The sequence below is a fragment of the Camponotus floridanus genome, unplaced genomic scaffold (assembly GCF_003227725.1).
Source record: "Camponotus floridanus strain SB8 unplaced genomic scaffold, Cflo_v7.5 scaffold185, whole genome shotgun sequence".
Classification (NCBI taxonomy): Eukaryota; Metazoa; Arthropoda; class Insecta; order Hymenoptera; family Formicidae; genus Camponotus; species Camponotus floridanus.
The window spans coordinates 16,815-44,062 of NW_020229309.1; the positions used below are offsets into that span (position 1 = coordinate 16,815).

Sequence of the window (27,248 nt, forward strand, 5' to 3'; positions counted from 1 at the left end):
ATTATAAAGAAACATTTTTCTCTACTTTCTTTACTTTCTTTAAAAATTTAAATAACTTGACTTTAACAAGATAAGAGTTACAAAAGAATTTCCTGCTTACATAAAAATGTAAATTAATCACTGCAGAATAATACGAGAGAGAAAGATGCATTTTTTAAACACAGTTTTGAGAAAGACTCTTTAGTAAATGTGCGTTATATTTTATATTCTTAAAAGATATATATTATAAAATTAATGAATAAATTTTAATTTTATATATAATTGTGGCTTACTTTAATATAAAGGTAAAATTCTTTCAATGAATTTATATCAACGGAATATAAAAAATTTTATTCATGCTGATAAAGAGATAGGAAATTCAATAGCGACAAATTCAACTGAGTCATGTGTTCAATCCAAGGCTAAACTCTGATAAGATTAATCTATTTATCTTTTCTTCCTCTTCTCGTATCAATATATTCTAGTTGTTTACAGTTTGCAAAGTGTAAAATATCATTGCCATATGGCATGCAATGAATTCATTTGCTAAGATAACGAAATCGAATAAGTAAAAACATCTATTGACATAGAATGATTTCATATCATCGATATATTTGTCCCAATACAATATGCAATAATTATCATGTATTTTTTAATAAATTTTTATTATCCATTCTATATCACTAATATATTATCTAGCAATTTTTTTATAACGAATCTATAATAAAAAGGATAAAGAGATTTTTTTTTTTAAACTCTATAAAAAAATATTCAATATCTTAATTTTAAAATCAATTTTCGTAAAGATTCGGTTGATTATCTTTAAAACACTTTTTGATTTTACAGTTTAACGTTTGTTTGTATGCGAGAAAACAGTTTTATATAAATTCTAAAAAAATTAACTCATGTTTTTCTGAAATCACTGATTTAATTTTAATGCAGAAACAAAAAACTACTTTTATCAGTATCGATTTTCATTTGCAAAAAAAAATGTAAAATACTATCGATGTTAAAATGCTAAAACATAAACATAATATTTTGAAAATAGGTACAAAACATCCTTAAAATAATTTTTTTTCTGAAATCACTGATTTAATTTTAATGCAGAAACAAAAAACTACTTTTATCAATATCGATTATCACAAAAAAAAATATAAAATACTATCGATGTTAAAATGCTAAAACATAAACATAATATTTTGAAAATAGGTACCAAACATCCTTAAAATAATTTTATTCATCTTTGAAGAGATAAAAGATAAAATATTCATGTCGTATCTAACAAGCCTAAAAAATGGTTTATTATATTCTTTTATTATTTTTCACAATCTTTTATTATTTATTATTGCTTTTCATAACATATAAGTATTTTTATTTGAAGTAGGTCGATTTGAAAGAAAAAATGTATAACAAGATTCAATTACATTTGATCATTAATAATTTGCATTTCGTTTTAAGGATGTTTTGTACATACAATCCCAGCAAAAAGTAGCTGAAAATCAATATTGACGAATATATCCACTTCTGATGTATTTTGAGTGTGAGAAATTGTGTGGAATATTATAATTTGATCTTAGCTACAATACAGAGATGTATTTTTTAATATTTATTGTTAATTTTATTAATTTTATTGCCTTTTTACTGAAATATTTCAAATTTTGTTAATCGAAATGATTAACTTTTGGCAGAGAATTTCGCCTTGTGACAGATACATGGCTAATTTTATTAAATTATATTTAATATCTTTTTAACCAGTTAGTACTTATATAATATTATTTGATTAAATATTTCCTCTGTATCTAAACTTTTGCAAATTTTTAACAAATTCTGAATATTATTTCCATGTGTTTTTGTCATTTGAATCGACGTGATTATACGTTTCTCATAAGAACACATGTTAATTCGGTGCAAATTAAAATCCTTATAACTTGTGAACGCTTTAGTGAATCGATTTAAAAATTGTACCGAAGATTCTAAACATATGTAAGGACATTCTGTACAATTTTCATTTCTCAATATTTTAAAAATAGATACAAAACATCCTTAAAATAATTTTATTCATCTTTGAGGAGATAAAAGATAAAATATTCATGTCGTATCTAACAAGCCTAAAAATTTATTATATATTATATAATTATAAAAATTTATTATATATTATATAAAATAAAAATTTATTATATATTATATATTATATAATTTATTTATTATATTCTTTTATTATTTTTCACAATCTTTTATTATTTATTATTGCTTTTCATAACATATAAGTATTTTTATTTGAAGTAAATCGATTTGAAAGAAAAAATGTATTACAAGATTCAATTACATTTGATCATTAATAATTTGCATTTCGTTTTAAGGATGTTTTGTATGTACAATCCCAGTAAAAAGTAGCTGAAAATAAATATTGACAAATATATCCACTTTTGGTGTATTTCCCATAAGAACACATGTTAATTCGGTGCAAATTAAAATCCTTATAAATTGCGAACGCTTTAGTGAATCGATTTAAAAATTGTATTGAAGATTCTAAACATATGTAAGGACATTCTGTACAATTTTCATTAAATTCTCAATATTTTGAAAATAGGTACAAAACATCCTTAACGCGTAAAATGTGACTTGCTGATTAGCGAAAGCATCGGTGCTTCATTAAAATTGAAGTATCCATGACTCGCGAGTGCGTTCGAGACATCGTTGCACACTTGGGAGAGTCGAGAACGACGTCGCATCACGTCGCACCGCGTGTATAGTTCAATGGACTCGCGCTACATAATCGTGGCTTGCAAAATTATGCGTTTCTGAGAATGCGGTGCATGTACACAACGTGACTCGATAAAGACGCATTTAAAACACGGCAATGCCGTGCACGACTTATGACGTTTAGAGCGAGCGCCGCTAAGAGAGCTGTACCGAGAGAAGGCAGACGAAAGAGGAGAGATCATTTTCCTCGCTGAATAATTATGACACTTTGGAGAAAGCAAGGCGCGCCTACACTATCTTTCGTCGCTCCCTGTTCATAGCCGTATCGAGATTATTATTCGCGTGCTCATATTGCCGCGTTTCATTGCGATTATCTACGATAGCAAAAGACGCGGATTTGAATCTGCAGCGAGGCAAATGTGATATATAATTAGGCTTTCCCTACGCGAATAACATACCCGACATCGAACTATTATTCTATATTTATTCTATTCTTTTATTTCTTTTTATTCTATATTTATTCTATATTTATTCTACATTTATAAACAATTTTATTTAAATTTATTTATATAGATAAATAAAATATAGAATAAATTTTTTTATTAAATATATTATTTTAAATTACTTTTAATTTTTTTTTTAAATAATAATCGGTAAAAGTAGATTTTCTTTGCTGAATTAATGTTACTATTATATAAATTGTTAAAATGCGTGTTACAAGAGAAAACACTTTCATTGTCATTATTAATCAGATGGTTACAAATTGCATTTACCCTCAGCTTCCGCATTTACGCGAAGGAATGGAGGAATTTACCGCAAAGTCCCATCGAAATATTTGTCCGTGATAGGAAAAATCTTTCGCGGAGGATATTAGCTTGAGGCTTGTACGTGCAATGGACATGCACGGCCGAGCACAGTGGCATTGCACGCGTGACGTTACATCGTAGTTAGATAAACCCCATTGAAACTCGACGTGGCCGGACGACAGGACGTCGCGACTTATACAGGGTGTCCCATTTTAATGTCCCACCCCAAATAACTTTCTTATTTTTAATTTTAGAAAAAGATGTTTCAGACAAAAGTTGTATGGTTTCAAGGGGGACATAAGGTGGTGTCATTAGTTTGACCTTGAAGAGTTACATGAAGATTACATGAAGGTCATTTTGAATTTCTTAAATGGAACACCTTATATATTTTTGCGTATTCTTGTAGCTTATCTCGAGAGCTTTCCAAAACACTATAAATAAACATTTTTTCATCAAGTACTTTTCGAGTTATGAGGCTTGAAATCATTTCTTAATTTTACATAAACCATAAAATATCTTGTAAAATATTCATTTTTCGATTATCTTACCTTCATACTTTTCTGTACAAAATAATGAGAAGAATCAATTGGTGTAAAGAAAACATACAGTTGTTTTTAAGAAAAAATATGAAATTGTTAATTGCAATTACATACTGTATGTTTTCTTTACACCGATTGATTTCTCTCATTATTTTGTACATAAAAGTATTAAGAAAAGATAATCAAAAAATGAATATTTTACAAGATATTTTACGATTTATGTAAAATTAAGAAATTATTGCAAGCCTCATAATTCGAAAAGTACTCAATGAAAAAATACTTTATTATAGTGTTTTGGAAAGCTATTGAAGCAAGCTACAAGAATATGTAAAAGTATATAGGGTGTCTCATTTAAAAAGTTGGAAGTGATCTTCACGTGTCCTTCAGGTGATTCTTCAAGGTCAAATTAATGGCACCATCTTATGTCCCCCTTCAAGCCATACAACTTTTGTCTGAAACATCTTTTTCTAAAATTAAAAATAAGAAAGTTATTTGGGATGGGACATTAAAATGGGACACCCTGTATACGACCGTAGTATATGTATAACTTCGCGCGAGCAGTCAACGGTAGATTCAAATTAATTACGGCAATGACATATCGTGCCGTCGTGACGTAAAAAAAAAAAAGATTACGCGAGACCAAAACTTCAATGACACGCGATGTGAGAGCAAAAGAACTTTATTTACGGAGAAAATAATACACACACTTTTACAGCTTATTGTTAGTTATTAATAAATTACTTTTGCCCACAAAATATGCATCAATTATAGAAAAATGAAAAGAATTCGAAGAATATTTAAAATGCTAAATTTGAAAAGGGAAAAAATTTTATTTACGAGGTTTCGCGATAGAAGTATTACATCTCTTTCTCTCTCACATGCGTGTAGTAATATTAAATTAACGTAAATCATTTTCAATTAGGCTGACTTTAGCTCGAATCAGTTTAAACTTGGCTTTATGTTCTCTCTAATATTCTTACTGATTGTTGAATGTTTACGCATTTAAAAAAATAAGTGATAAATAAATGGAATAAATTATAGAGATATTAATTCGTTTTATAATTTTGGCTTAATTCAACTCAATTTTCCGAATGCATTTTCTTCGCGCGAATGTTTCACATCTTTTTACACGAAAAGTTCGATTTGACGTAAAAGAACGATATTTTTGTTCTTTATGAGAAACGATAAAAAGCTCGATATTGTTGGAAACCGGTCGACCTTTCGGCTCCTTTTTTTCGACTTGTTTTCAAGGCAGAACCGAAAAATTCGACGATTCTAAACACGTTTCACGAATATTACGCGGAAGAGAAATAAAAAAATAAAATATAGCGTGACACTTAGCGTCTGTCCAGCTCGTTACCCTTCCGCGATCGCAATCTATCACGGAACGAAAGGCAAGGGTAAGGCACCGTTTCGCGACGGTCACCGTCGAGAAGAAGCGGATGACGATTCTATCGTGTCGCGCTGCGAACTTCCGCGACGGGATGATTAAAGCGATTAATGAGCGAATTCTTTTCGCAGTCTTGTACAGAAGGGAAAGAGCAGAGATAAAATAACTTAGGATAAATTTTAAAGCTGAGAAGCGCGATTGTTTCCTTTGTTTATAAAATTAAACTCATTTACTTCAGTTAAATATCATTAAAATTTTTATAGAATCTGATTAATTCGATGCGCAATATATTGTTTCATTCTTAATTATACAGATTTTGCATAAAATTGAATATCTCCAACTTGTCAAATTGAATGTTTATACTGAATACGGAATATTAGCACACGATATGTTTATTAATTAACATAAAAATATAGTTTTATATAATATTATAGAATATACAAGGTAGGCCATTTTAATCTACGCACTGAAATATCTCAAAATCCATAAGTTTAAGACAAAAATGTTTCAGACAAAAATTGTATGGCTTGAAGGGGGACATAAGATGGTGCCATTAGTTTAATCTTGAAGAGTCACCTGAAAATCACGTGAAGCTCACCTCCAACTTTTTAAATGGGACACCCCATATATTTTTGCATATTCTTATAGCTTGCTTCAAGAGCTTTCTAAAACACTATAATAAAGTATTTTTTCATTGAGTATTTTTCGAGTTATGAGGCTTAAAAGAATATCTTAATTTTACATAAACCATAAAATATCTAGTAAAATATTCATTTTTCGATTATCTTATCTTAATACTTTTATGTACAAAATAATGAAAGGAATTAATTGGTGTAAAGAAAACACATAATTGTTTCGAAGAAAAAATATGTAATTTGCAATTAACAATTACATATTTTTTCTTAAAAATAACTGTGTGTTTTCTTTACACCAATTGATTCCTCTCATTATTTTGTACATAAAAGTATTAAGGTAGGATAATCGAAAAATGAATATTTTACTAGATATTTTACGGATATTTTTTTATGTTAAATTAAGAAATGATTTCAAGCCTCATAACTCGGAAAGTATTTAATAAAAACTAACTTAATTATAGTGTTTTGGAAAGCTCTCGCGATGAGCTATAAGAATATGCAAAAGCATATAGGATGTACCGTTTAAAAAGTTGGATGTGACCTTCACGTGAGCTTCAGGTGACTCTTCAATGTCAAACTAATAGCATCATCTTATGTCCCCCTTCGAGCCATATAACTTTTGTCTGAAACATTTTTGTCTTAAACTTATGGATTTTGAGATATTTCAGTAGATTAAAATGGCCTACCTGTATATAAATATATATAAATTTATAAAATATATATATAAAATATATATATATATAAAATATATATATATAGAAAATATATATATATATAGAATATATATAAATATATATAAATATATATAAATTTATAAAATAAATTGTATACAATAAAAATATCCAAAAAATTTAATGTTATTAGAATTTTAAATTACTAAAAAGTATTTATTTTCCGAATACGTATAAGTTTTCATTTGGTGCACAAGATATGCATTTATTGCGATTTAATTTTTCTGCGCGTTGCAATAAAGTAATATCGTATAAGTGCAACGCTCTGCATCAAAAAAATTACCGCGATAAGGGTCAAAACACATAGCGCGATGGGATAAAAGCGACAAAACACACACTCGAGAACAGCTGCAGAGCAGCAACGTGACTTTCATTCTTTGCGCTTATTCTTATGCAGCACGAGAGCGCTGCACTTGAGTAGACGCTGGCGCAAATCGGCCAATCCCGACATTACGATTTTTGTTCCTCGCATCTGCTGGAGTCGACGATCTAGAAATCCGTCGGGGGGAAAATCCGAAAGATACAACGTACGATATCTACGAGACACTGGTAGCTATGAAAGATTTTCTGAAAATAGCTACGTGACACATCAGAGATGATAAGTCTGGTAGACTCACCTTCCTGATTGGGATTGTTGGTGTTCGGATGCGACGAAGTCAGGGAAGAAGGTGTCTCGTCCTCAGCGACGCCCATCGTCGTAGCTGCCGTTTGTTGATGATGCGTCTCCACTTCCGTCGCCTCTTCACACCTGCAATTATAAACTTTTTAATACGGATTTTACACGCAACAAAAAAAAAAAAGAAAAAATATTTTATAATGAAATAAATATTTTATATTGAAAAATATGCTCCTCCTTTTTCATAAATTTATTTCGATATTTTTTAATACGGATTTTACGCAACAAAAAAAAAAAGAAAAAATATTTTACAATGAAATAAATATTTTATATTGAAAAATACGCTCCTCCTTCTGCATAAATTTATTTCGATATTCTGAAAATTCAGGTAGATACATTAAATCAATCAGCAATCTCGATGTGTCAAAACAAATACAATATCGATTTTTTTTAATGCAAATTATTCCCAATGAAATAAATAACATTAATTAGATGTTTCTTCATTATTCTCTACATTAATTGCACATAAAAGCTGCGTGAGAATCATTTAATTTATTTTGCATAAGTAATTTCCAAGATACATGTGGAATTATAATTCACACTGACTACAACACGTGCGATTTGATACGCATCGACTCAGCTTCGTTCTCATTTGCGTATAATACACACTGCATCGTGATGCCTTCGTTTAAACGAATTTACCATATTAGTTTAGCTCACGATAATTATGCTTTGTACGCGTAGAAAAAAATAATACATAAGATGCTGGTTTCCATTCATTTCTACTTTCACTCTTTCTCTCTCTCTCTCTCTCTGTCGCTGTCTTTAATTTTATATATATTATATATTTTATATATATATATATATATATATATATATATATATATAATATTATATATACAGGGTGTCCCAGTTATCTTCCAAAGACAGATGTCATCTTTCAAAGACAGATTTCTTGGATCATCTGAAGAAGATTTTTCCTCAACGAAAATGTCGAGGCACTAATTTTCGAATTATAAGTGATTGGAAATAAAGGGTTTTTCGTAAACTAAGCTTTATAGAAATAAAATATTAACAAAACCACATTCTTCGATTAATTTTAAATAGAGTTTACTTTAGTTGAGTTTTAATTTAAGACTTAATTGCAAAGATATATGATAACAAAAATCGGGAACATGCAAAAAATGATGGCCTTTATTGACATTTTCGCTGAGGAAAAATCGTCTTCAAATGATCCCAGGAATCTATCTTTGAAAGATGACGGAAGATAACTGAGACACCCTGTATATTATTTATATATATTATATATATATTATTTATATATATATTATATATATATTTATATTATATTATATATATATATATATATATATATATACAGGGTGACCTCGAACGTTCCAGCCAGACTTTGAGATCTTATAGGAAATTTAATTCTGAACTAATTCTAGAAAAAATTCTAGAAAAATTTCCTATAAACATAGGTCGAAAAATGCTTCCTTACGAAGTTATCGCTCAAATATCTCTGATGAAGGAAGAGCAAAAGGTGAAAAGAAAATGAAATAAAAAGAAAATGAAACTAAATAAATTTCTTGAAAAAAATAAAAATCTTTTTCTTTTATGAAAATAAAATAAAAGTTAGTTAAAAAAAAATTATTTTATTTTCATAAAAGAAAAAGATTTTTATTTTTTATTTTTATCGTTTTTTTCAAAAAATTTATTTAGTTCCATTTTCTTTTCACTTTTTGCTCTTCCTTCATCAGAAGTTTTTGAGCGATAATAACTTCTTAAGGAAGCATTTTCGACATGTTTATACGAAATTTTTTCTTCAGAATTAAATTTCCTATAAGATCTCAAAGTCTGGCTGGAACGTTCAGGGCCACCTATATATATTATATTATATTCCTAGACAAAATTGACGCATAATTTCTTTGTTTCACTTTTCTTTAAAACATTTCGTTAAAATTTAAATATGAGCTTTTAAAGGAAAAGTGAAAAAAAAATTCTGCGTTAATTTTGGTCCAGGGGTATATATTTCTCTTCCCTCTTTCGTCCTTCATATTGGCCGACATTGTCTGGATAGAGCTTGCTTGTACACGTACGCGTTTATTGCCGCGATATTACGCTTTCGCAATTACGCACGTGGACCGATGCGATGCGATGTAGCGCACACGCAGTGCGTCATGCGTGTTGCGGCGGCGGTGGCAGCAACGTCGTCATCCGAGCACGGTCCGGTCCGCGAAATAGAGACGACGACGCGCTATAACGGTATGTTGACCTCCGACGCCAATTGCTGCCTTGCTCGGACATACGCGAATTGCACGGAGAATGTGTGCGTGCACGTTGACTTTTCGGACTGGCACCGGTTATGTTATCGATTAATCGACGATGTGCGATGCCAAGGAAACAGCGCGTATTTTTTCCGCGATATATTCGAATTTTTTCCCGCACGAAACAAAATCGAATAAATCATACGTGATAAAAAAAATATACGATGTCTATACATGACAAATCTCAAAAAGGATGTTAGAAAAATTCTACATAATTATTTTTACGAGAATACGAAATTATTTTACGTACTTTATGTCTCTATTTGGTTTTGAATTTTTTAATTAGTTTTAAGAGGGAAAATATTTAATTAGATATTTTTTAGGTAATTCGATATTCAATTTCAGAATGCTTTTGTTAAACGTTAATGTAAGAATATTGAAAGCATATTCATGGTATCTTCATAATAATATATATGAGAAAGATATCCAATAATGTAGATATAATATTATATTTTTTCCTCTTTTCAAAATATATCTTAATCGAAAGGATTTAATATAGAACCTCTTTTCCTCTTTTCAAAATATATCTTAATCGAAAGGATTTAATATAGAATATAGATTTAGTATTTTATAAAAGAAGTAAAATTCCACAAGGGAGTTTGATTTTGCCCAGAATAAACACAATTTTCTTTTGCTAAAATTAAAAACTCCTCTCTTCAGTTATCATAAAATTTCCCCATCTCGTTTTCGAGAAATCAACGATATCCGATGATTCATATTGCGACCTTGTTGCTTAGTAAGCGAAAGTTAAATATAGCTAATAGCTACACAAAAGAATGTATTCATGTGCATCCGTTTTGTATGCACCAGTCGAATAGCATTTTAAGTAGCAATTTAATTTTTTTCATTATAAAGAACATGTATATAAAGAAAATTTTTGAAAGAATTCAACTTAATATTAATATCACATGCTTGGAGAAATTATTGAATCATAATCTCAAGTAGTTTTTTTATAGCAAAAATATCGATCCTGAATTAAAGAGAGAGAGAGAGAGAGAGAGAGAGAGAGAGAGAGAGATTTTTACTTATAATATTACCTTTTTACTTTTTATATTTCTCAATGATAAAACAATTATAATCATTGTTGCAAATTAAAAATAAGGAAATAATCGATTAGGAAATAATTATATCGATATATCATTTTTATTGCGAAATTCTCGTTTTTCTCATCTTTTATTCTATTATAATTCTCTATTCTATTATAATTCACAACAAAGCTGAGGCATTTCTTATACGATTTATGCACTCAGATCAGACTTACGATCGATAAGGGGAAGCAAACAAGACGCAAGACATCGTGACAAGTCAAAACAAGCTATACGACGCGTATCGAAATCGAAAGTAGGCACTAACCGCAAATCTTGATTATTTCGCTAACAGTACGGTGATGTGTAATTTTTTCTTAATAACACTATAAACAACTCTGACAATAAATCACATTTCGCATATAACAAAATCGTAAGAAATCGACTTAAACCAAATTTTTTCGTTCATCGTTAAATTTACTTAAATATAAAAATTTGCAATTTTAATTTTAATTTATTGTCACTATTTTTTTGCAAACTTTACGACTGCAAATATATTCGTTTATATTTTATATATTAATGTACATAATATATTCTTTGGTTTTGAAGTCATAGAAACAGCTTTATTATATTATTTGCTAATTTTATATTATATAAATTAATATAAAATTAGCAAATAAAGTTAATTAAGTAAAATAAAAATAAATTTACTATTTATATCATTATACACATTTTCTTTAAAAAACAATAATTAATACAATATATCTTTTTTAAATATTATCTAATCATAAATGTAATAAATCTACACGAATATCGAATAATTATTATAACTGATAAATTTATTAATTCAATAAAACTTATTATTTTTACTATAAATTAAAACAAACTAAAAACTAATAATTGCTACAACAATCTGAATTTCCGAAATCGGCGTTTCCTAGATATTTTACTATATTAAATGACATTATAAGTTTGACGAAATCAATCACTTTGCTTGAACGTTAACATTTTATCTAAAAGATATAGTATAGTTTAACTATAGGAAACAACTTCAAGGGTCAAACTAACCCTGAGCACTGCGTATTATAATTTTCTTATCGCTATAATGACACAATAACGAAACGTGCACGTGTACTTGCGTAATAATATAGTAACATAACATGCGACGATTACATGAATCGATTTACCGATCTTCGCGTCCTTTTATTTTATATTCGTCGTAAATATTTATTTGACACATCGCATTATACAAACGAGAGAAAGAGAGAGGAGAGACAGAAAAATGTTACTTTAATTAATAGCTCTATAAATCGCACGCTCATAATCTTAAAGTACAAATTGAACAATGCATCGTAGACCAACGTAAAATCCCGCCACCTCTCTGAAAAGGCTCGCGAAGAGAGAATTGGCAGAGCGTAGCTGCATAAAACAGCTCTTTCTCTCTCTCATCCTCTCTCGCTCCTTCTTTCCCCCTTTCTCTATCTCGCTCTCTTCCTCACGTCGAGACTCAGGTCGTTTCTCTCCCGGCCAACGACCGTCCACCTTCAGTTTTGTACCCTTCCAGACAGCACGCGCCTTATACGTCGACAGGTAGATGCAACGTTCGAGATATATACGCGTCCAGGGTGGTCCGATGATAAGGACCAAGGATCGAGCAGAAAACTGTCTTGGTCGACGTCATTGTTTAGAGCTAAGCTTTCGTATGAATCGTCTCCTTAACTTTCGTCTATTTTTCGGGTTTAAACTCGAGTGGATTAAATTGGATTAAATTGAATAAAAATTTAATTTACATGTGTGCTGTTTCTAGTTTTTGATTGATAATTATAATAATGAATTATAGATTTGGAAATTATATATATATAATATATGTTATATATGTTATATATTATATAATATATATAACATAATATAATATAATATATATATATATATATATATAATATATATATATAATAATATATATAATTATATATATATATATATATATATATATATATATAATTGAAATTATACAAATATTTTTAAAATTACAAAAATTGTGTCAAACTGAAATAATCATGTGTCTAAATTTTATCTCCTCAAGATCTTGTTTCATATAAAGATGTTTTTTTTTTTTCAAATTCAGATATTAAATTATCCATGTGTAGAAAATAAATAAAATTTTCTTAAATAAATTCAATAATAATAAATTAATAATATTAATTTATTGTGCTAATTTCAATAATAATAAATTAATAATATTAATTTATCGTGCTAATTTCTTACACCTAAACTTTGAGAAGGATTGTAAGATAGTTAAATGTTAAAATCAAATTTAAGGATGTATTGGACGGACCGTCTGTCTCAAAAGTTAATCCAAAGTAGCAAAAAATTAAAGTTGGGCAGAATACGAATTCTAATTGATCAAAAATTTTTTAAAAATCACGAAATCATACTTCAGAGTATTCTTTAATATAAATAGGTCTTAATTTCCAAGAAAATGTTGCCACGTTTTATCATCAATATTGCGTCAAACCGATAATCACAGTTATTTTTTAATAATAATTTCAAAACGAGCAAGTAAATCGTTTTAAAACTTTGTGGGAACATTTTTACATGTATGAAGAATATAATATTACAAAATGAAATTTTTATTATTGTTTTTTTATAGTTTGTGAATAATTTATTACCTGTCTCTTGAACGTTTACATAAGATCCTATGTTAAAATCGCAAAATTCAAAAATTAATAACTTTTAAACGAGCAAGTAAAAAAATTGGAAATAATTCATGACGATTTAGAATGTTATTAAGAATGTTAAATTAAAAATTCACGACGATCTCATTGATTGTAATATATCTCCAATACGTTCTTAAGAGACTAAGATGACTATAAGCAAGTCTTTAATATAAATCGGCAATATACTCTTTACATTTGTCAAATATTTATCTGTAAACAACGACAACGTGTTAGAAATGATAATGTGTTAATACTCCCTAGTCTCCATCTGCATCATCATTTATCAGGTTATTCTTCACATCGCCCTTTCTTAATCGATCTTTCTCTCTTCCTCCTGTATAATTTTGTATCTTAATTCTCCCATTTCTCATATCTTACTCCAGTTGCACGCTTCGCGAAAGCGAATTGCGATTAGGCAAGAAGAAACCGCGGACAGGAAAGTGAAGGGTACAAAGGAAAGAGGATAGAAATAACGCAGGGGGAGAGGGAAGGGGCGAGAGGACGGAGTAGATCGGCCCTTTTGCAAAAAGTGGCGTCCAAAGTGTCGGCCGACCGGTTCCACGCGCGCATGTACCTGTCACGTATATCCCCTTAAATGCGGCGCTAGAGAAAGAGAGAGAGAAAGATAGAACGAGAGGAAAAGGAAGCAAGACATGGACAGACAGAGAGAGATGGAACACACATGTGTGTCGAACACACGAATGGAGCAGCGGCGCGCGCACTTACACCGACGCGCGCACTTACACCGACGCGCATGCACGCGCGAGCGTAGGCGACGTCATATACAGGGTGTCCCATTTTAATGTCCCACCCCAAATAACTTTCTTATTTTTAATTTTAGAAAAAGATGTTTCAGACAAAAGTTGTATGGTTTCAAGGGGGACATAAGGTGGTGTCATTAGTTTGACCTTGAAGAGTCACATGAAGATTACGTGAAGGTCATTTTGAATTTCTTAAATGGAACACCCTATATATTTTTGCATATTCTTGTAGCTTATCTCGAGAGCTTTCCAAAACACTATAAATAAACATTTTTTCATCAAGTACTTTTCGAGTTATGAGGCTTGAAATTATTTCTTAATTTTACATAAACCATAAAATATCTTGTAAAATATTCATTTTTCGATTATCTTACCTTCATACTTTTATGTACAAAATAATGAGAGGAATCAATTGGTGTAAAGAAAACATACAGTTGTTTTTAAGAAAAAATATGAAATTGTTAATTGCAAATTACATATTTTTTCTTAAAAACAACTGTATGTTTTCTTTACACCAATTGATTTCTCTCATTATTTTGTACATAAAAGTATTAAGGTAAAATAATCGAAAAATGAATATTTTACAAGATATTTTACGATTTATGTAAAATTAAAAAATTATTGCAAGCCTCTTAACTCGAAAAGTACTCAATGAAAAAATACTTTATTATAGTGTTTTGGAAAGTTATTGAGGCAAGCTACAAGAATATGTAAAAGTATATAGGGTATCCCATTTAAAAAGTTGGAGGTGATCCTCACGTATCCTTCAGGTGTCTCTTCAAGGTCAAATTAATGGCACCATCTTATGTCCCTCTTCAAGCCAACTACTTTTGTCTGAAACATCTTTTTCTAAAATTAAAAATAAGAAAGTTATTTGGGATGGGACATTAAAATGGGATACCCTGTATAGGGTGTTCGAGAATCGACGGAGAAAGTTTCTCTTGGATCTGTCCGGAAAATTAACAGCAATCGTGAAACACATAATCCGTCATCCAATTCACTCTTTCCTAGATTTTGCTCTCGCGAGTTTTTATTTGAGATTTATTTGATTAAAATTTTGATTATTTAAATTTTAAAAGATTGGTAAAGTGTCATGAAATAATTATACGTTCTAAACCATCCTTGGTTAATAACAAACTGATGTGCAAAAGATGAACCGAACCACGTTATCGAGAATAGCGATAAGAACCGACTCGAGCTGAAACGCATACTCCCTCCGTTTTTTGCAAATCGTAGGGAAGTTGGGAGTAAAATGAATTCGCTTGAAATTTGTCACGAGAAGATGCCACGTCGTCCGGAAATTTTTCGTACACCTTATATATGCACAAAGCGCACCACGGTGCGCACATACGCATACATACATGTATGTGTGCGAACCTGCATACACCGCCAATCTGTTTGTGTTTATAACAATACGGTCGACGAGGCCACGGCGGTAATCGTCGACGAAACCCTTTCCCTCGTAAGGCTACCGCTCGCCATAACTCGCGTGCGAGAGAGAGAGAGAGAGGGAGAAAGACTCGACACCACAAAAGCAAATGTACTCACATCTTAATGCCCGGTCGCGGACCACATTCGTGGGCAGAAGGACGCTCCGTGGCTGGACCTAGGTATCGCGATCACCGCTCCTGGCTGCTGCTCCGCGCGTATTATCCGCCAGATACGTCACTGTATCTCGTGCGAGCCTCCCCCCGGGACGGCGGGGATATCGTCACTCGCGTGAACGGTTGCACACAGGTATCGTACTACTACTACTACAACTTACTACACTACTATACGCGCACTCCCGAACTCGTTCGCTCGGCCAGGTTCGCAACGTCCCGTCCTGTCGCGTTGCGCTCGTTCGTTCGTTCGTTCGTTCGTTCGTTCGTTCGTTCGTTCGTTCGACGGCGACCACCCGTTCGTTGGAGGTGAGAGGCCCGCCCGCCGAGAAGCACCCGGTCGGCAACAGACGCGAGACGCGAAAAGCGCACGACGACCTCCTGCGTGAAACGCGAACCGCGCGGATATACGTGCGTTTACGCGGCGCGTTGCATGCGCGCCCGACACGCAGAACGCCGAAAATCCCGAGCGGAATATTGACAAATACTCGCGGCGTCGCGCGACACCGTCGCCTGTCTGTCTCTCGCCGCGGCTTGCCAGCGCCACCGCGCGGCGACTCTCGGAACTAACGCGACCCGCCGTGTTTCGTCATCGATATTCAGGTGTTACGGGAGATTCGCGCGGCTCGAGGCAGAGTTCTCGATTATCCGAGCTCTAAAGCTAATATTACATTTGTCGTACGACAAATTTTTTAAGCACATTGATTGGTTGCGGGATAATCATTTTTTGAATCTTTAAAAATTTTCTATTCTGCAGCCAGTCAGTGTGCTTAAAAAATTTGTCGTACGACAAATGTAATATTATCCTAAATGGACCCCCTGATATATAAGGAATAGATATGATCGATAGTCGGTAATGTCGCGACGTAACGAGCGTGCTTAGATTTCAGAGCTCGGTTCAGCTGTTTTTGAATATTCATAATATGAAAAAAATATGAATTTTATACAATTATATTGGAAATTTAATTACATATTTGAAACGATGTTAAATATATATAATATAGATAAAGTATCAAATATAAATAATATAGATAAAGTGTATGCGAAGGAACGTATTCCTATAAGACACAATATTCCTAAAATGTTGTATAAAGATTATTAACAGTTAATAATATTTATACAATATCCTAAGAATATTGAGTGCTTATAGGGATGATCGTTTTAGAATATACAGGGTGTATCTTAAAAAGCTCCCACTAAGCAAATAGCGTTATTATTCATCCTGATTAAAAATCGAGTCGAAAAGTCTTGAACCATTTTTTTCCAAGATTCATTAAATAATCAGGTTTAAGTATTAAAAAGATTTCTGAAAAGATGAATTGTTTAAAAATTAACACAAAACAGTTTATTTTTTTGCTTATCCAAATCTTGATATGTTGATAACAAGGAAATTTGTCTTTTTATTGACGCGACTTTAATCATTAATTACTGTTTTATTAAGCATTATAGAAAAAAACTGGTTCATGACTTTTCGACTCGGTTTCTAATCAGGAATAACGCTATTTGCTTCGTAGGAACTTTTTAAGATACACCTTGTATATGTAGGTGAGAAAAAAACAAAAATATGCATAGATTTATTTAAATAAATTACGAGAATTTTCACGCTATTTATTGAATTAATATATCTTCATAAATTAATGATTGAGATTTTTACAAAGTTTATTTTTCAATGAGAATGAAGAATAATAGCGACACAACTTTGACTGAGAATATTTACCTGATTCGTGATTGGTCGCAATTCGAGATTTATCGAGAAAAAATAAATCTTTGCTCCGATTGGTCAATCGCTTTCAACGAATTAAACGAATGTGATACGAACACAGCCGAAGTGAAGTATAGAAATTAAACAACGATCTATATTCTATATTCTGTACAATCACTGGTGGTCGCGTGTCCATATCGTGTATTGTCAAATGTTTATTGTCAATATATTGTTTCCCGCTTAAAAATATATTGTAGCATAATTAATATTAGTGACAGAAAGGTCATTTTACTGTCTCATCATAATGAATTTATATATATTGCATTAAAATTTTGTATTTTTATTACGTTTAATGTAAATATTAAAAGTAACCTAAAAACGATATCGGAGTAATTTATTTTGCTATCGATTTTTTCAAGTAATTTGTAAAACGTTTATACTTTTGATTATATATTGCAATATATACTATTAAATTACGAAATAATGTTTCATATTAATAAAGATATACAAAATTTTAATTAGAGAAGTATATTAAAATACTATATAATATTGTTGATTAATAAAATGTCATTTATTAACATGTTCTTAATATGTGTGTATTAGAACATTAATATTCCTAATTATATATATTTTTTTAAAATTAGAATAATGGATAATATCTTTGGGAAGGAAGATTCTGGAGATGAAAGTGAGCATAATGATATCGAGGACAAAGATGATAAAAATAGTCCTTCACAAAACTCAGGATCTAAAGATACTGAAGTTATGGATGTCGATAGTGCACAAGTCAAAGTATAAATACGATTGAAAAAATTCAGTTTCTTCAGTATTTATATATATTTAAATGTATCTTTAAATAAATTAATTAATCTTATATATTCTAGACAGAATCTGATGCAATGAGTTCTCAGTCGCAATCGGATACAGAGGAGAATGAAAATACAGGATCAAATTCTATATGCCCAATTGTGACAGAACAAATTGAAGAAGTTGAAAAACAGAAACTTAATGTAAAGGAAGAGCAGATTGCGGAAGATATATTTGGTAATGATATCATGTTACCTCGTGCAAATCTAGTCAACACAAAAGAAAGGAGGGAAAGTAAAGAAAAAAGCAAGAAAGAGCTAGAGGAAGAAGAACGAGAGAAGATGCAGTATATATAATTTTTAAAAGTATATTTGATATTTATATTGCTTTGGAAATATTAATAACCACATTTTATTTTTATAGGGTATTAGTATCTAATTTTACTGAAGATCAGTTGGACAGATATGAGATGTATAGGCGATCAGCATTTCCAAAAGCAGCTATAAAAAGGGTACTGCACTTTTAGCTTTAGTTATTATTTATAAAAATAATTATTTTTCATTTTTTTAAAAGTTTATGCATTTAGTTCTGATAATAAACATTTTTTTCCAGATTATGCAAACCATAACAGGTTGTTCAGTATCTCAGAATGTTGTCATAGCTATGTCAGGAATTGCTAAAGTATTTGTTGGCGAAATTGTTGAAGAAGGTATAGACTTTCTTATGTAATATATATATATATATATATATATATATATATATATATATTTTTTTTTTTTTAATTATTAGGATTTGATATTATATTATATATTCTTCTAACTACAGCTTTAGATGTTATGGAGACTCAAAATGAAACTGGCCCATTACAACCGAAACATTTGAGAGAAGCTGTTCGCAGATTAAGGCTACAAGGTCAAATACCGAATGGCCGGGCGTATAAAGCTTTTTTTAGACTATAATTAGTTTACATTTATGGTATGTTAGTAAAATGCTTTTTATCAAGAAATCTGTCAATATTGAAATTTGCAAACTTGTAAAAATTATATAATTAGTAAGAAATCAAAATTTTTTACATCTCTTGTAAAACTACTATTATTTTCTGTATATATTTGCAGAATTACTTTAGAATTTGTTTATATATTCGAAATATACTTCCAGACAGCACAAAAAAGTCTTTAAGTCGTCTTTATGTATGCTGTCTGGGCTGTTTATATTCTCGATTAGTATATTAAATTTTTAATATTTTATAGGCATATATATTTTATTGACAGCTAATTTGTGCTTTCATATTTAAATTAGAATATAAACTGAATGTATATTTTTATACTATTAACAAATCCTTCTGATATAATAATTGTAAATTGAAAATCACACAACAGTTGTAAATCACCAAAGTATATAAAACAGATATAATAGAAAAATATTTTACTCAGAACTACATACATCTCCGATCTAAATATAATATATAGATTCATACGGAAATATATATTACAAGTATAATATACATTTTGATGATACTTATTTATATTTTTATTTATATGGTAAATATTAATAAATTACAACAGATATATATGAATTACTTGCAATTTATAATTTATATAATATAATTTTAATACAAATTTATGTAATTTATATTTTTGTTACCATTTGTTCTTATCACAAGATTATTAATATTCTACTTTATATAAATTTTGTTAAAATATTCAGATTTAATTATTATAATTTAATATATACAACAATATATATCAAAATATATATAACAAAATATATATATATCTTCTTAAAGTCTCAGAAACAATAGCAATTGTGTATGTGAAAATATTTGTCAATATATTATTCTAAAAATAGTGATTAAATTGTAATATTATGATAAAACTTGAACAATCTAACAAAGTTTTTAGAAATAAAAACAAAGAGAAGAATACAATAGCATTATGCAAAAATGGCTTGATTTGAAAATCTATTTTTTCTTCATATTTGCAAAAATATTTATCTAGCTCTGATTTTTATTTGATTATGAAAGACATATTTTATTTAAAATATTCATATTGTGAATTTAGGCAAAATTGTTATAGAGTCATATATATATATGTGTTCACACATACATAATTGTGCGAGAATTCAAAATATGATATGCAAATATTTTTTATTCACATTAATATTATTGTGTAATATTTATTTCGGATGCGTCATTTATGAAGTATACAGCTTTTCAAAACTCTATATCATAAAAACAGTTGCGATTGACTTACCGAAAAAGAACGTAATTTTATCAGTTACTGATTTGAATAATGAATCTCAAAGGTAAAATTGCGAGGTTATACGTCATTAAAAAGCTATTATCCGTGCACATTACTATATGCAAAGCACATTGTAATAAACTTGTAAATTCTTCACCCTTTCCATGGATGATTGCAAGGAATGAACATCTTGTTTTGCATACCGCAGAAATCAATTTCTCGGTCGCGTCATAAAAGAGGAATAAATATTCTCATCTCACTAGAATACTTGTCAATATGATTTATTCAATAGTTTGATGTGTTTCAGCAATAAACGGAGTTATTATTTTGACATTTATTCGCGATTATGTCAGCGTCCCATCCGATTTACGGCAAATAACTCTGAGCAGGTTCGCGAAATAGGAATGAAATTTAAAAATTTATGCGAATTTTAATCTAATATTGCAATTTTAAGAAAGAGATTTCGATTTCTATTTATATTTTACGTCGCATATGTACATTTTTTATTTTTATCTAATGTCTCATTCTTTAGATAAAAATTGAAAAGTTACCGAAACAATATCATTGCAAAAATACAAAGAGAAATTCGCATCTATGTTCTCGCACGAATACTAGTGGAATGTACCAGCGAAAGTTACTCAGTTACGAGGGAAATTTTTATGCACGGCCCACGAGACATCATAAATCTAACGAGATGCAACGAGAAATTATCGCGACAAGAGAATCAACGAAGTGGAAACGCGATATTGCAAGGGACATCGAACCGACAGATAATAAAGATAAGGGTGAGATGAGACACGCTTATTTAAGCGATAACATATTTTCGAAAAAAAAAATTAAAAAGTAAAGTCGAAAATGAGAGGAAAAATATTTATTTTTGCGAAGTTGAATTTTTTAAATTAATATAACTTCAGAAGCTGAATTCCGATCGATTCACATTTTAATTCATTGTTTACATAAGATCGGAGTAAGGTAATCTGAAAAACGACAAACTCTATTTTTTTCCATTTGTCGTAGACTCAGAAATGTGGGACAATTGGAATAATTGGAGTGCGTGCAGCGTGACTTGCGGACAAGGACGACAAGTTCGTTGGCGTCATTGTTTGTCTGAATATTGCATCAAAGGTCTCAAGAAGGCTCAATTAAAAAGTTGTCGTCTCAAGGATTGCGGAACTAAAAATTTTTTTGGCTGGCTCGGAATAAAACCTTGATATGTGTGAAGGTGAATAATAATTTACCCAACATATATTGTTGTACAAAAATTATATTAATAATCTTAAAAATGTTATGAACGGATAAAAGATCCTCATAAGCTAATCTCATATTGTTGCTATTTGTAGATATTTTTTCGATATTTTCAATTATTTTTCAAAAATTTTTCAAAAATTGCATTTAGTGATATCGGAATTAAAATATGTATTTTAAAGCAAATTTGAAAGGTGTATATATATATTTTGTATGTGCTTAGTATATTTGATGTATATTTGAAACATTGGAATATTAAAAAAAATATATATATATATATTTTTTTTTTTAATATAAATATATATATATATATATATATATATATATTTAAATAGATTAATAAGATATTGAAGAAGAGAGAGAATTATAATTTTATAACAACAGTATATATTTAATAACATAACAATTCTCTTTCTCTCTCTTTCTCTCTCGATGGCTTTTTATTCGTTGAAAACTTCAGATTATTATGTACGGATTAAATAAAATAATATGAAGCAAACTTTGATATGATAACACAATAAAATTGATTACAAAATTGAATACAAAAAATTACATTAATATGAATAGAATTCGATTAATTTCAACTCATTTTATTATATTTTTACTTTTTATGGGTAACACACTGCTGAGATATATTTATATGTTGAAAACATATCTTATTGTCATTCTTTTATAATGAAATTTTTTTTAGTATTCAAGGAAGTCACTCTGGAAATTGGCAAAATATCATCAAATATTAATACATTAGAAAGTAATATCAAAAATAAACTGGAGGTCAAATTGAGACCGCGACATAAAAATTATAATATAAATCACTATATCCAGGACGAAGATAACGACATTCCAAAACAGATAAAACGAGCAGGTAAATAATATCAATTGCACAGATAAAATTGTACATGTACATCGATAGGAAAAAATATAATTAATAAATGTATAAATATAATTAATAAATGTATAATATATATAATTATAAAAATAAGGGATTATATATATATATATATATATATATATATATATATATTTCATGGAAAATGTTTATATAACTGCAGTAAATTATTATTTATCTGTATGTATATATTTATCAATGTTAAATTTTATATTATGTATATATAATATAAAATTTAAATAGTCCAAACAATTTTCACTTTTAGCTATATGTACTATAAGTACAATATTTTATTTTTAAGCTATAAGTACAATATTTTATCGAAACACTAATATTTTACCTCTTGATATTTGCTGTAATTATGTAATATCAAATGAAAGGAGCTTAACGAATGAGTTGATGATTAATTATTAATATGTGACAGATTATAATTTAGTACGATTATAATTATGTAACACAAGAGATAGTAAATAAATAAGAATAAGCATGAGAAGACAAGGTACTGCAAGGTACCACAAATCGTATATGCTTAATGATAGCTTTCTCCAAGACCGGTTCGAGATTTACCTTCTCACAAAACCGATCATCGAAATGTATATAAACATTTGAGCTGGAAATTTGTGGTCTGCTTGGCTATAATGCTATAATGTTTGGCTATAATGTTTCTTCTTTTCTGCAATTTTTATGAATAGATTCTTGCCAATATTAACTGCAAAAATTCTTTTCATGACTTTTCGTATAATTTTCTCTTTTCTTTTTTTCATTTATTTTTATTTAAGGAGGCAATATTTTATTAAAACGTCTAGATGATAAAATTTGATTTGACCTATATTGAAGCACAACCAGTGAAAGGACGTATAATAAAATTTAAGTGAACGTAAATTCTATAGGAAGCGTTGAAATGTTTTCTTTTAATTTTTAACCTAGCCCTCCCATTGGAGAACAAACGAGTGAAAGTTATCGCCATGCATGAACAGCATGTAATGGAAACTTCCATACACTGTTCATAGTTGAAATTTTGTAAAAAAAGTATAAAGTTTTTTATAAATTAAAAACTGTATAATAATAATTTTTCTTGATAACATTTCGCACACAAAAAAATTTTCATAAATTTTTTTATCAATTTATAACTTATATAAAAAGATATTTCATTAATCTTAATTTAGTCATTAAAATTTGATCTACATATTATACAAATGAAATCATAAGTACGAAAAATTATGTCGACAGGAAAAAACGACAGAGAACCAAAAATATGGGATCAATGGGGCAATTGGTCCACATGCAGCGTCACTTGTGGAATAGGAAAAATTATGAGATGGAGACATTGCATAAGTGGAAGTTGTTCTTTAGGCGAAAAGAAAGCTCAATTAAAAACTTGCACTTCCGCAGCATGTTAAAATATTTTGCATAGACACTCTAAGGATAATAGTATATATATAATGTTATCAATAAAAACAAATATATTCTTATTTCTAAAAATTGCATGTAATATTTTATACAAGACATAACAGAATTGGGATGCATTTTTAGAAAATTTAAAAAAGAGAAATTAAATAATCTTTTTATAGCATCTCTTTATAATCTAGAAATATGAAAATTGAAATTGTATAATATATTATATATGATTATATTGATGATAAAAAACAGACACACATATAAAATGTTTTCAATTAAATAGCTATTATTCCTATGACAAACCGTTAATACATGACACAAAAATAAAAATCAAATTTATTCAAACAACTTTAACTTTGTTTCACAGTTATATTTAAATATCATTAATTTACTTAAGTTTATTTTTTGAATTTAATCTGAATTATTAGATATATTATATATGATTCTCAAACTTTCTATTCATATGTACATGTATTTTATTCTCTTTGAAAATAGTCATCAGACCTGTAAATTACTGGTGATTTATACATTGGTGTTGCATTTGACACTACAGGTTCTTGAGTTGTTTTTTTCTGAAATGTTAAAAAATCAAATTCAAGTATTTTTTTTCATTTCAAGAATTATTATATAATTTTAATATATGAAAAAAGCATATAGTAAGTTTTATATATGTGTAAAAGGTACATAATTTTTAATTATTTAATAATTTAAAATATATATTACACAAAAAATATTCTCTAAATGATACTTACAAAGAATGATAAAGGGTTTAGTATCCCAAATAATCTATCTGATACGCCTAATTCAGCTTCTGCTTTGTCTACAGCAGCTTCTAACGAACTTAAATTTATATTGGCCATTGCGACGACATGTTCCAATGCATCTATTCTTTTACAAAGACTCGCCATACCATCTTTCATGTGTTGCAATTTTGGGAGATGCTGCTGTATGCACTCTGTACTGCCATTCTCCACCTTAGAATAAGATGTTTAAAAAAATATGAATTGTAGTTACCAAGTTGTTTTGTATTCTATCTGAATATTTCCTAACCATTGTAACAATTGATTGAAACTCCTCTAGTCGAATCAATGTATCTTCAACAATGTCACGGAAATTTTTCATCTGCAAGCCCGTATTATTTAATTAAAATAAATAATCACAAAAAATTATTTAAACAGCAAGAAACAGATGATACACTCGCCTGATTGTCCCAATCCACTTTGGCATAATTCGCATAATCTTTAACTAATTGTTCAGTCAATTCTGTCGTATGAGAAGATGACATTTTACTAATAATACGCAATTAAATACACAAAAAGTATGTATATTATAGGTTAAAAACATATAAGTTTAAAACGTATGTATAAAACGATTTGTTATCGTATTAAAAAATATTAAACATGTCCCGGTTCTGATATATCATTCAATGTAAGTAAAATATTAAATCGTGATCGCGAAGGCAATTCATTAATCTGAAAACTCGTACATATTTTCTCTTTATTGTCATCGCAGACTCAAACGTCAAACGTCAGTAATGATGCATACTGCGTGTGCGCCGTTACTAAGATTTATTGCGCGCGAAATTTTAAATTTATTATATAGGCGACGAATTTACAATGCTTTGGAGCTAAAACGTGTAAATAATTAAAACGTATGCATGTGAATTAAAAACTAAATATCATTTTAGTTTATAATGATTTATAACGATTTATAATAATTTATTTATACGTACGTATATGTGTATAAAAAGCTAAAAAAAGTTATCTCAGCGATTAAAATTAATATTAACTAACATCAAGTTGTGAAAATTAATAAGAAAAAATTATCTTGGTAAGTGTATTATTTGAACTTCTATATAAAAATTAATGAAAATAAAACATATGTATATCTATTAAAAATATTATATATATATATATATATATATATATATATATATATATACGTATATGTATATATGTATATATAAAATTAATAAAATTCCGTTTAAATAATCCTTATCAGCATAACAAAATAAATATATTGCAAGTATAACTTTAAGAAATGTATTTGATTCGAAATATTTACTTTGAATTTCGCCTGAACGCTAAATGTTATTTAAAGAATGATATTTCTAACATCCAATAATAATTGCTCATATTCACTTAAAATTATTAAATTATATTAAAAATGACAAACGTGTGGGTGTATGCGTGTGTAATTTGATCATATAATAATTTTAACCTTTGGATGATTTATTTATGCTATAATATTGTGCATTTATGTAATTATGAACAATTAGTTAGCAAACTGCAACGAAGTATCATAGTAATTGGACTATTATATATTGTATATTTACGCAACATAGAAATCAAAGATTCGAAATAGTAAAATATTAAGTATTATGTCTTACATCATAAAAGAGACAAATATATCATCAGAATATAACATAAAAGAAATTTCTTTCTAATTTTTTTTTATAATAACTAAAAGAGATTAAAGTTTCTGTTTTACTTCGATAATGTTTAAATATAATAAATAATTTGAAAGATAAATAAAATTTTGCTATTTAATTATATTTTTAAATAAAATCTATTAAAATATTTATAAATTACGCATAAATTTATATTATAAAAAAATAAATTTATAATTGTAATAATATCCTCAATCTCTTAATTAATATTTAATAATTGTAATGATTATATTATATATATGTTGTCATTATGTCAGCTAATATTATATAGAATTATTATTATTGGATATCATATAAATTTGTTTATTCAAACTATAATTAGAATTTATATAATTATTGCTGTTTTCCTCTTTACAGTAAAAAATGACTATCATTACAGTAATTACATTATTATTATAGTAAAAATAAATGTTATTGTAAAGTATATGCAATTATTCAAGATTATTATGTAATAATGTAAGATGTAAGATTATTATGTAAGATTATTATGTATAATTATTATGTATAATTTGGATAGTTTTAATATTATAAAATATTATAAGGTTTTAATATTATATATTAAATATTATATAAAATATTAAGACATTAAATTATTTGGAATTAGAACGCTAAATTTATTTGGAATTAGATAAGTCCGTAATCTTTATATTTGATGAAAAATACAGCGAAATATATCTCAATAAATACG

At 28.7% G+C, this 27,248-nt stretch overlaps 3 protein-coding genes across 6 annotated transcripts; 2 read left to right on the forward strand and 1 right to left on the reverse strand.

Annotated features, from left to right (window-relative positions):
- Positions 1–15,945: 15,945 nt before the first annotated feature.
- On the forward strand, positions 15,946–19,393 carry LOC105257503 (transcription initiation factor TFIID subunit 11). Of its 3 annotated transcripts, none has more exons than XM_025407728.1 (6): positions 15,946–15,966; positions 18,177–18,324; positions 18,417–18,685; positions 18,763–18,850; positions 18,952–19,048; positions 19,165–19,393. In XM_025407728.1, exons 2-6 carry the CDS (start codon positions 18,181–18,183, stop codon positions 19,296–19,298), a joined length of 732 nt encoding a protein of 243 aa, XP_025263513.1. In that variant the 5' UTR covers positions 15,946–15,966; positions 18,177–18,180; the 3' UTR covers positions 19,299–19,393. The 3 variants fall into 3 exon arrangements, with proteins under 3 accessions (XP_025263513.1, XP_011266461.1, XP_011266462.1); XM_011268159.2 differs by lacking the exon at positions 15,946–15,966 and adding an exon at positions 17,714–17,814; XM_011268160.2 differs by lacking the exon at positions 15,946–15,966 and adding an exon at positions 17,714–17,733.
- A 1,134-nt stretch (positions 19,394–20,527) lies between these two features.
- LOC105257502 (thrombospondin-2-like) lies at positions 20,528–24,129 on the forward strand. 2 transcript variants are annotated; one of them, XM_025407726.1, is made up of 4 exons: positions 20,528–20,968; positions 21,112–21,364; positions 21,597–21,801; positions 22,516–22,690. In XM_025407726.1, exons 1-3 carry the CDS (start codon positions 20,876–20,878, stop codon positions 21,788–21,790), a joined length of 540 nt encoding a protein of 179 aa, XP_025263511.1. In that variant the 5' UTR covers positions 20,528–20,875; the 3' UTR covers positions 21,791–21,801; positions 22,516–22,690. The 2 variants fall into 2 exon arrangements, with proteins under 2 accessions (XP_025263511.1, XP_025263512.1); XM_025407727.1 differs by lacking the exons at positions 20,528–20,968; positions 21,112–21,364 and adding an exon at positions 23,944–24,129 and having other exon boundaries at positions 21,725–21,801; positions 22,516–22,689.
- A 408-nt stretch (positions 24,130–24,537) lies between these two features.
- Positions 24,538–25,644, reverse strand: LOC105257501 (biogenesis of lysosome-related organelles complex 1 subunit 4). The gene is made up of 4 exons (XM_011268156.3): positions 25,313–25,644; positions 25,162–25,233; positions 24,864–25,085; positions 24,538–24,683 (listed from the first exon to the last, which is right to left on the reverse strand). Exons 1-4 carry the CDS (start codon positions 25,394–25,396, stop codon positions 24,588–24,590), a joined length of 474 nt encoding a protein of 157 aa, XP_011266458.1. The 5' UTR covers positions 25,397–25,644; the 3' UTR covers positions 24,538–24,587.
- Positions 25,645–27,248: the final 1,604 nt, after the last annotated feature.

Bases quoted from the DNA above. Each gene is read 5' to 3' on its own strand.
- LOC105257501 (XM_011268156.3), bottom strand. From the start codon at position 25,396: ATGTCATCTTCTCATACGACAGAATTGACTGAACAATTAGTTAAAGAT. The intron at 25,086-25,161 runs GTTAGGAAATAT...TCTTATTCTAAG, and splicing joins TTCAATCAATTGTTACAATG to GTGGAGAATGGCAGTACAGA. The intron at 24,684-24,863 runs GTAAGTATCATT...TTAACATTTCAG, and splicing joins TAAACCCTTTATCATTCTTT to AAAAAAACAACTCAAGAACC.
- LOC105257503 (XM_025407728.1), top strand. From the start codon at position 18,181: ATGGATAATATCTTTGGGAAGGAAGATTCTGGAGATGAAAGTGAGCAT. The intron at 18,851-18,951 runs GTACTGCACTTT...ATTTTTTTCCAG, and splicing joins CAAAAGCAGCTATAAAAAGG to ATTATGCAAACCATAACAGG. The intron at 19,049-19,164 runs GTATAGACTTTC...TTCTAACTACAG, and splicing joins TGGCGAAATTGTTGAAGAAG to CTTTAGATGTTATGGAGACT.
- LOC105257502 (XM_025407726.1), top strand. From the start codon at position 20,876: ATGTGTTTCAGCAATAAACGGAGTTATTATTTTGACATTTATTCGCGA. The intron at 20,969-21,111 runs GTTCGCGAAATA...CTCATTCTTTAG, and splicing joins CGGCAAATAACTCTGAGCAG to ATAAAAATTGAAAAGTTACC. The intron at 21,365-21,596 runs GTGAGATGAGAC...CATTTGTCGTAG, and splicing joins GACAGATAATAAAGATAAGG to ACTCAGAAATGTGGGACAAT.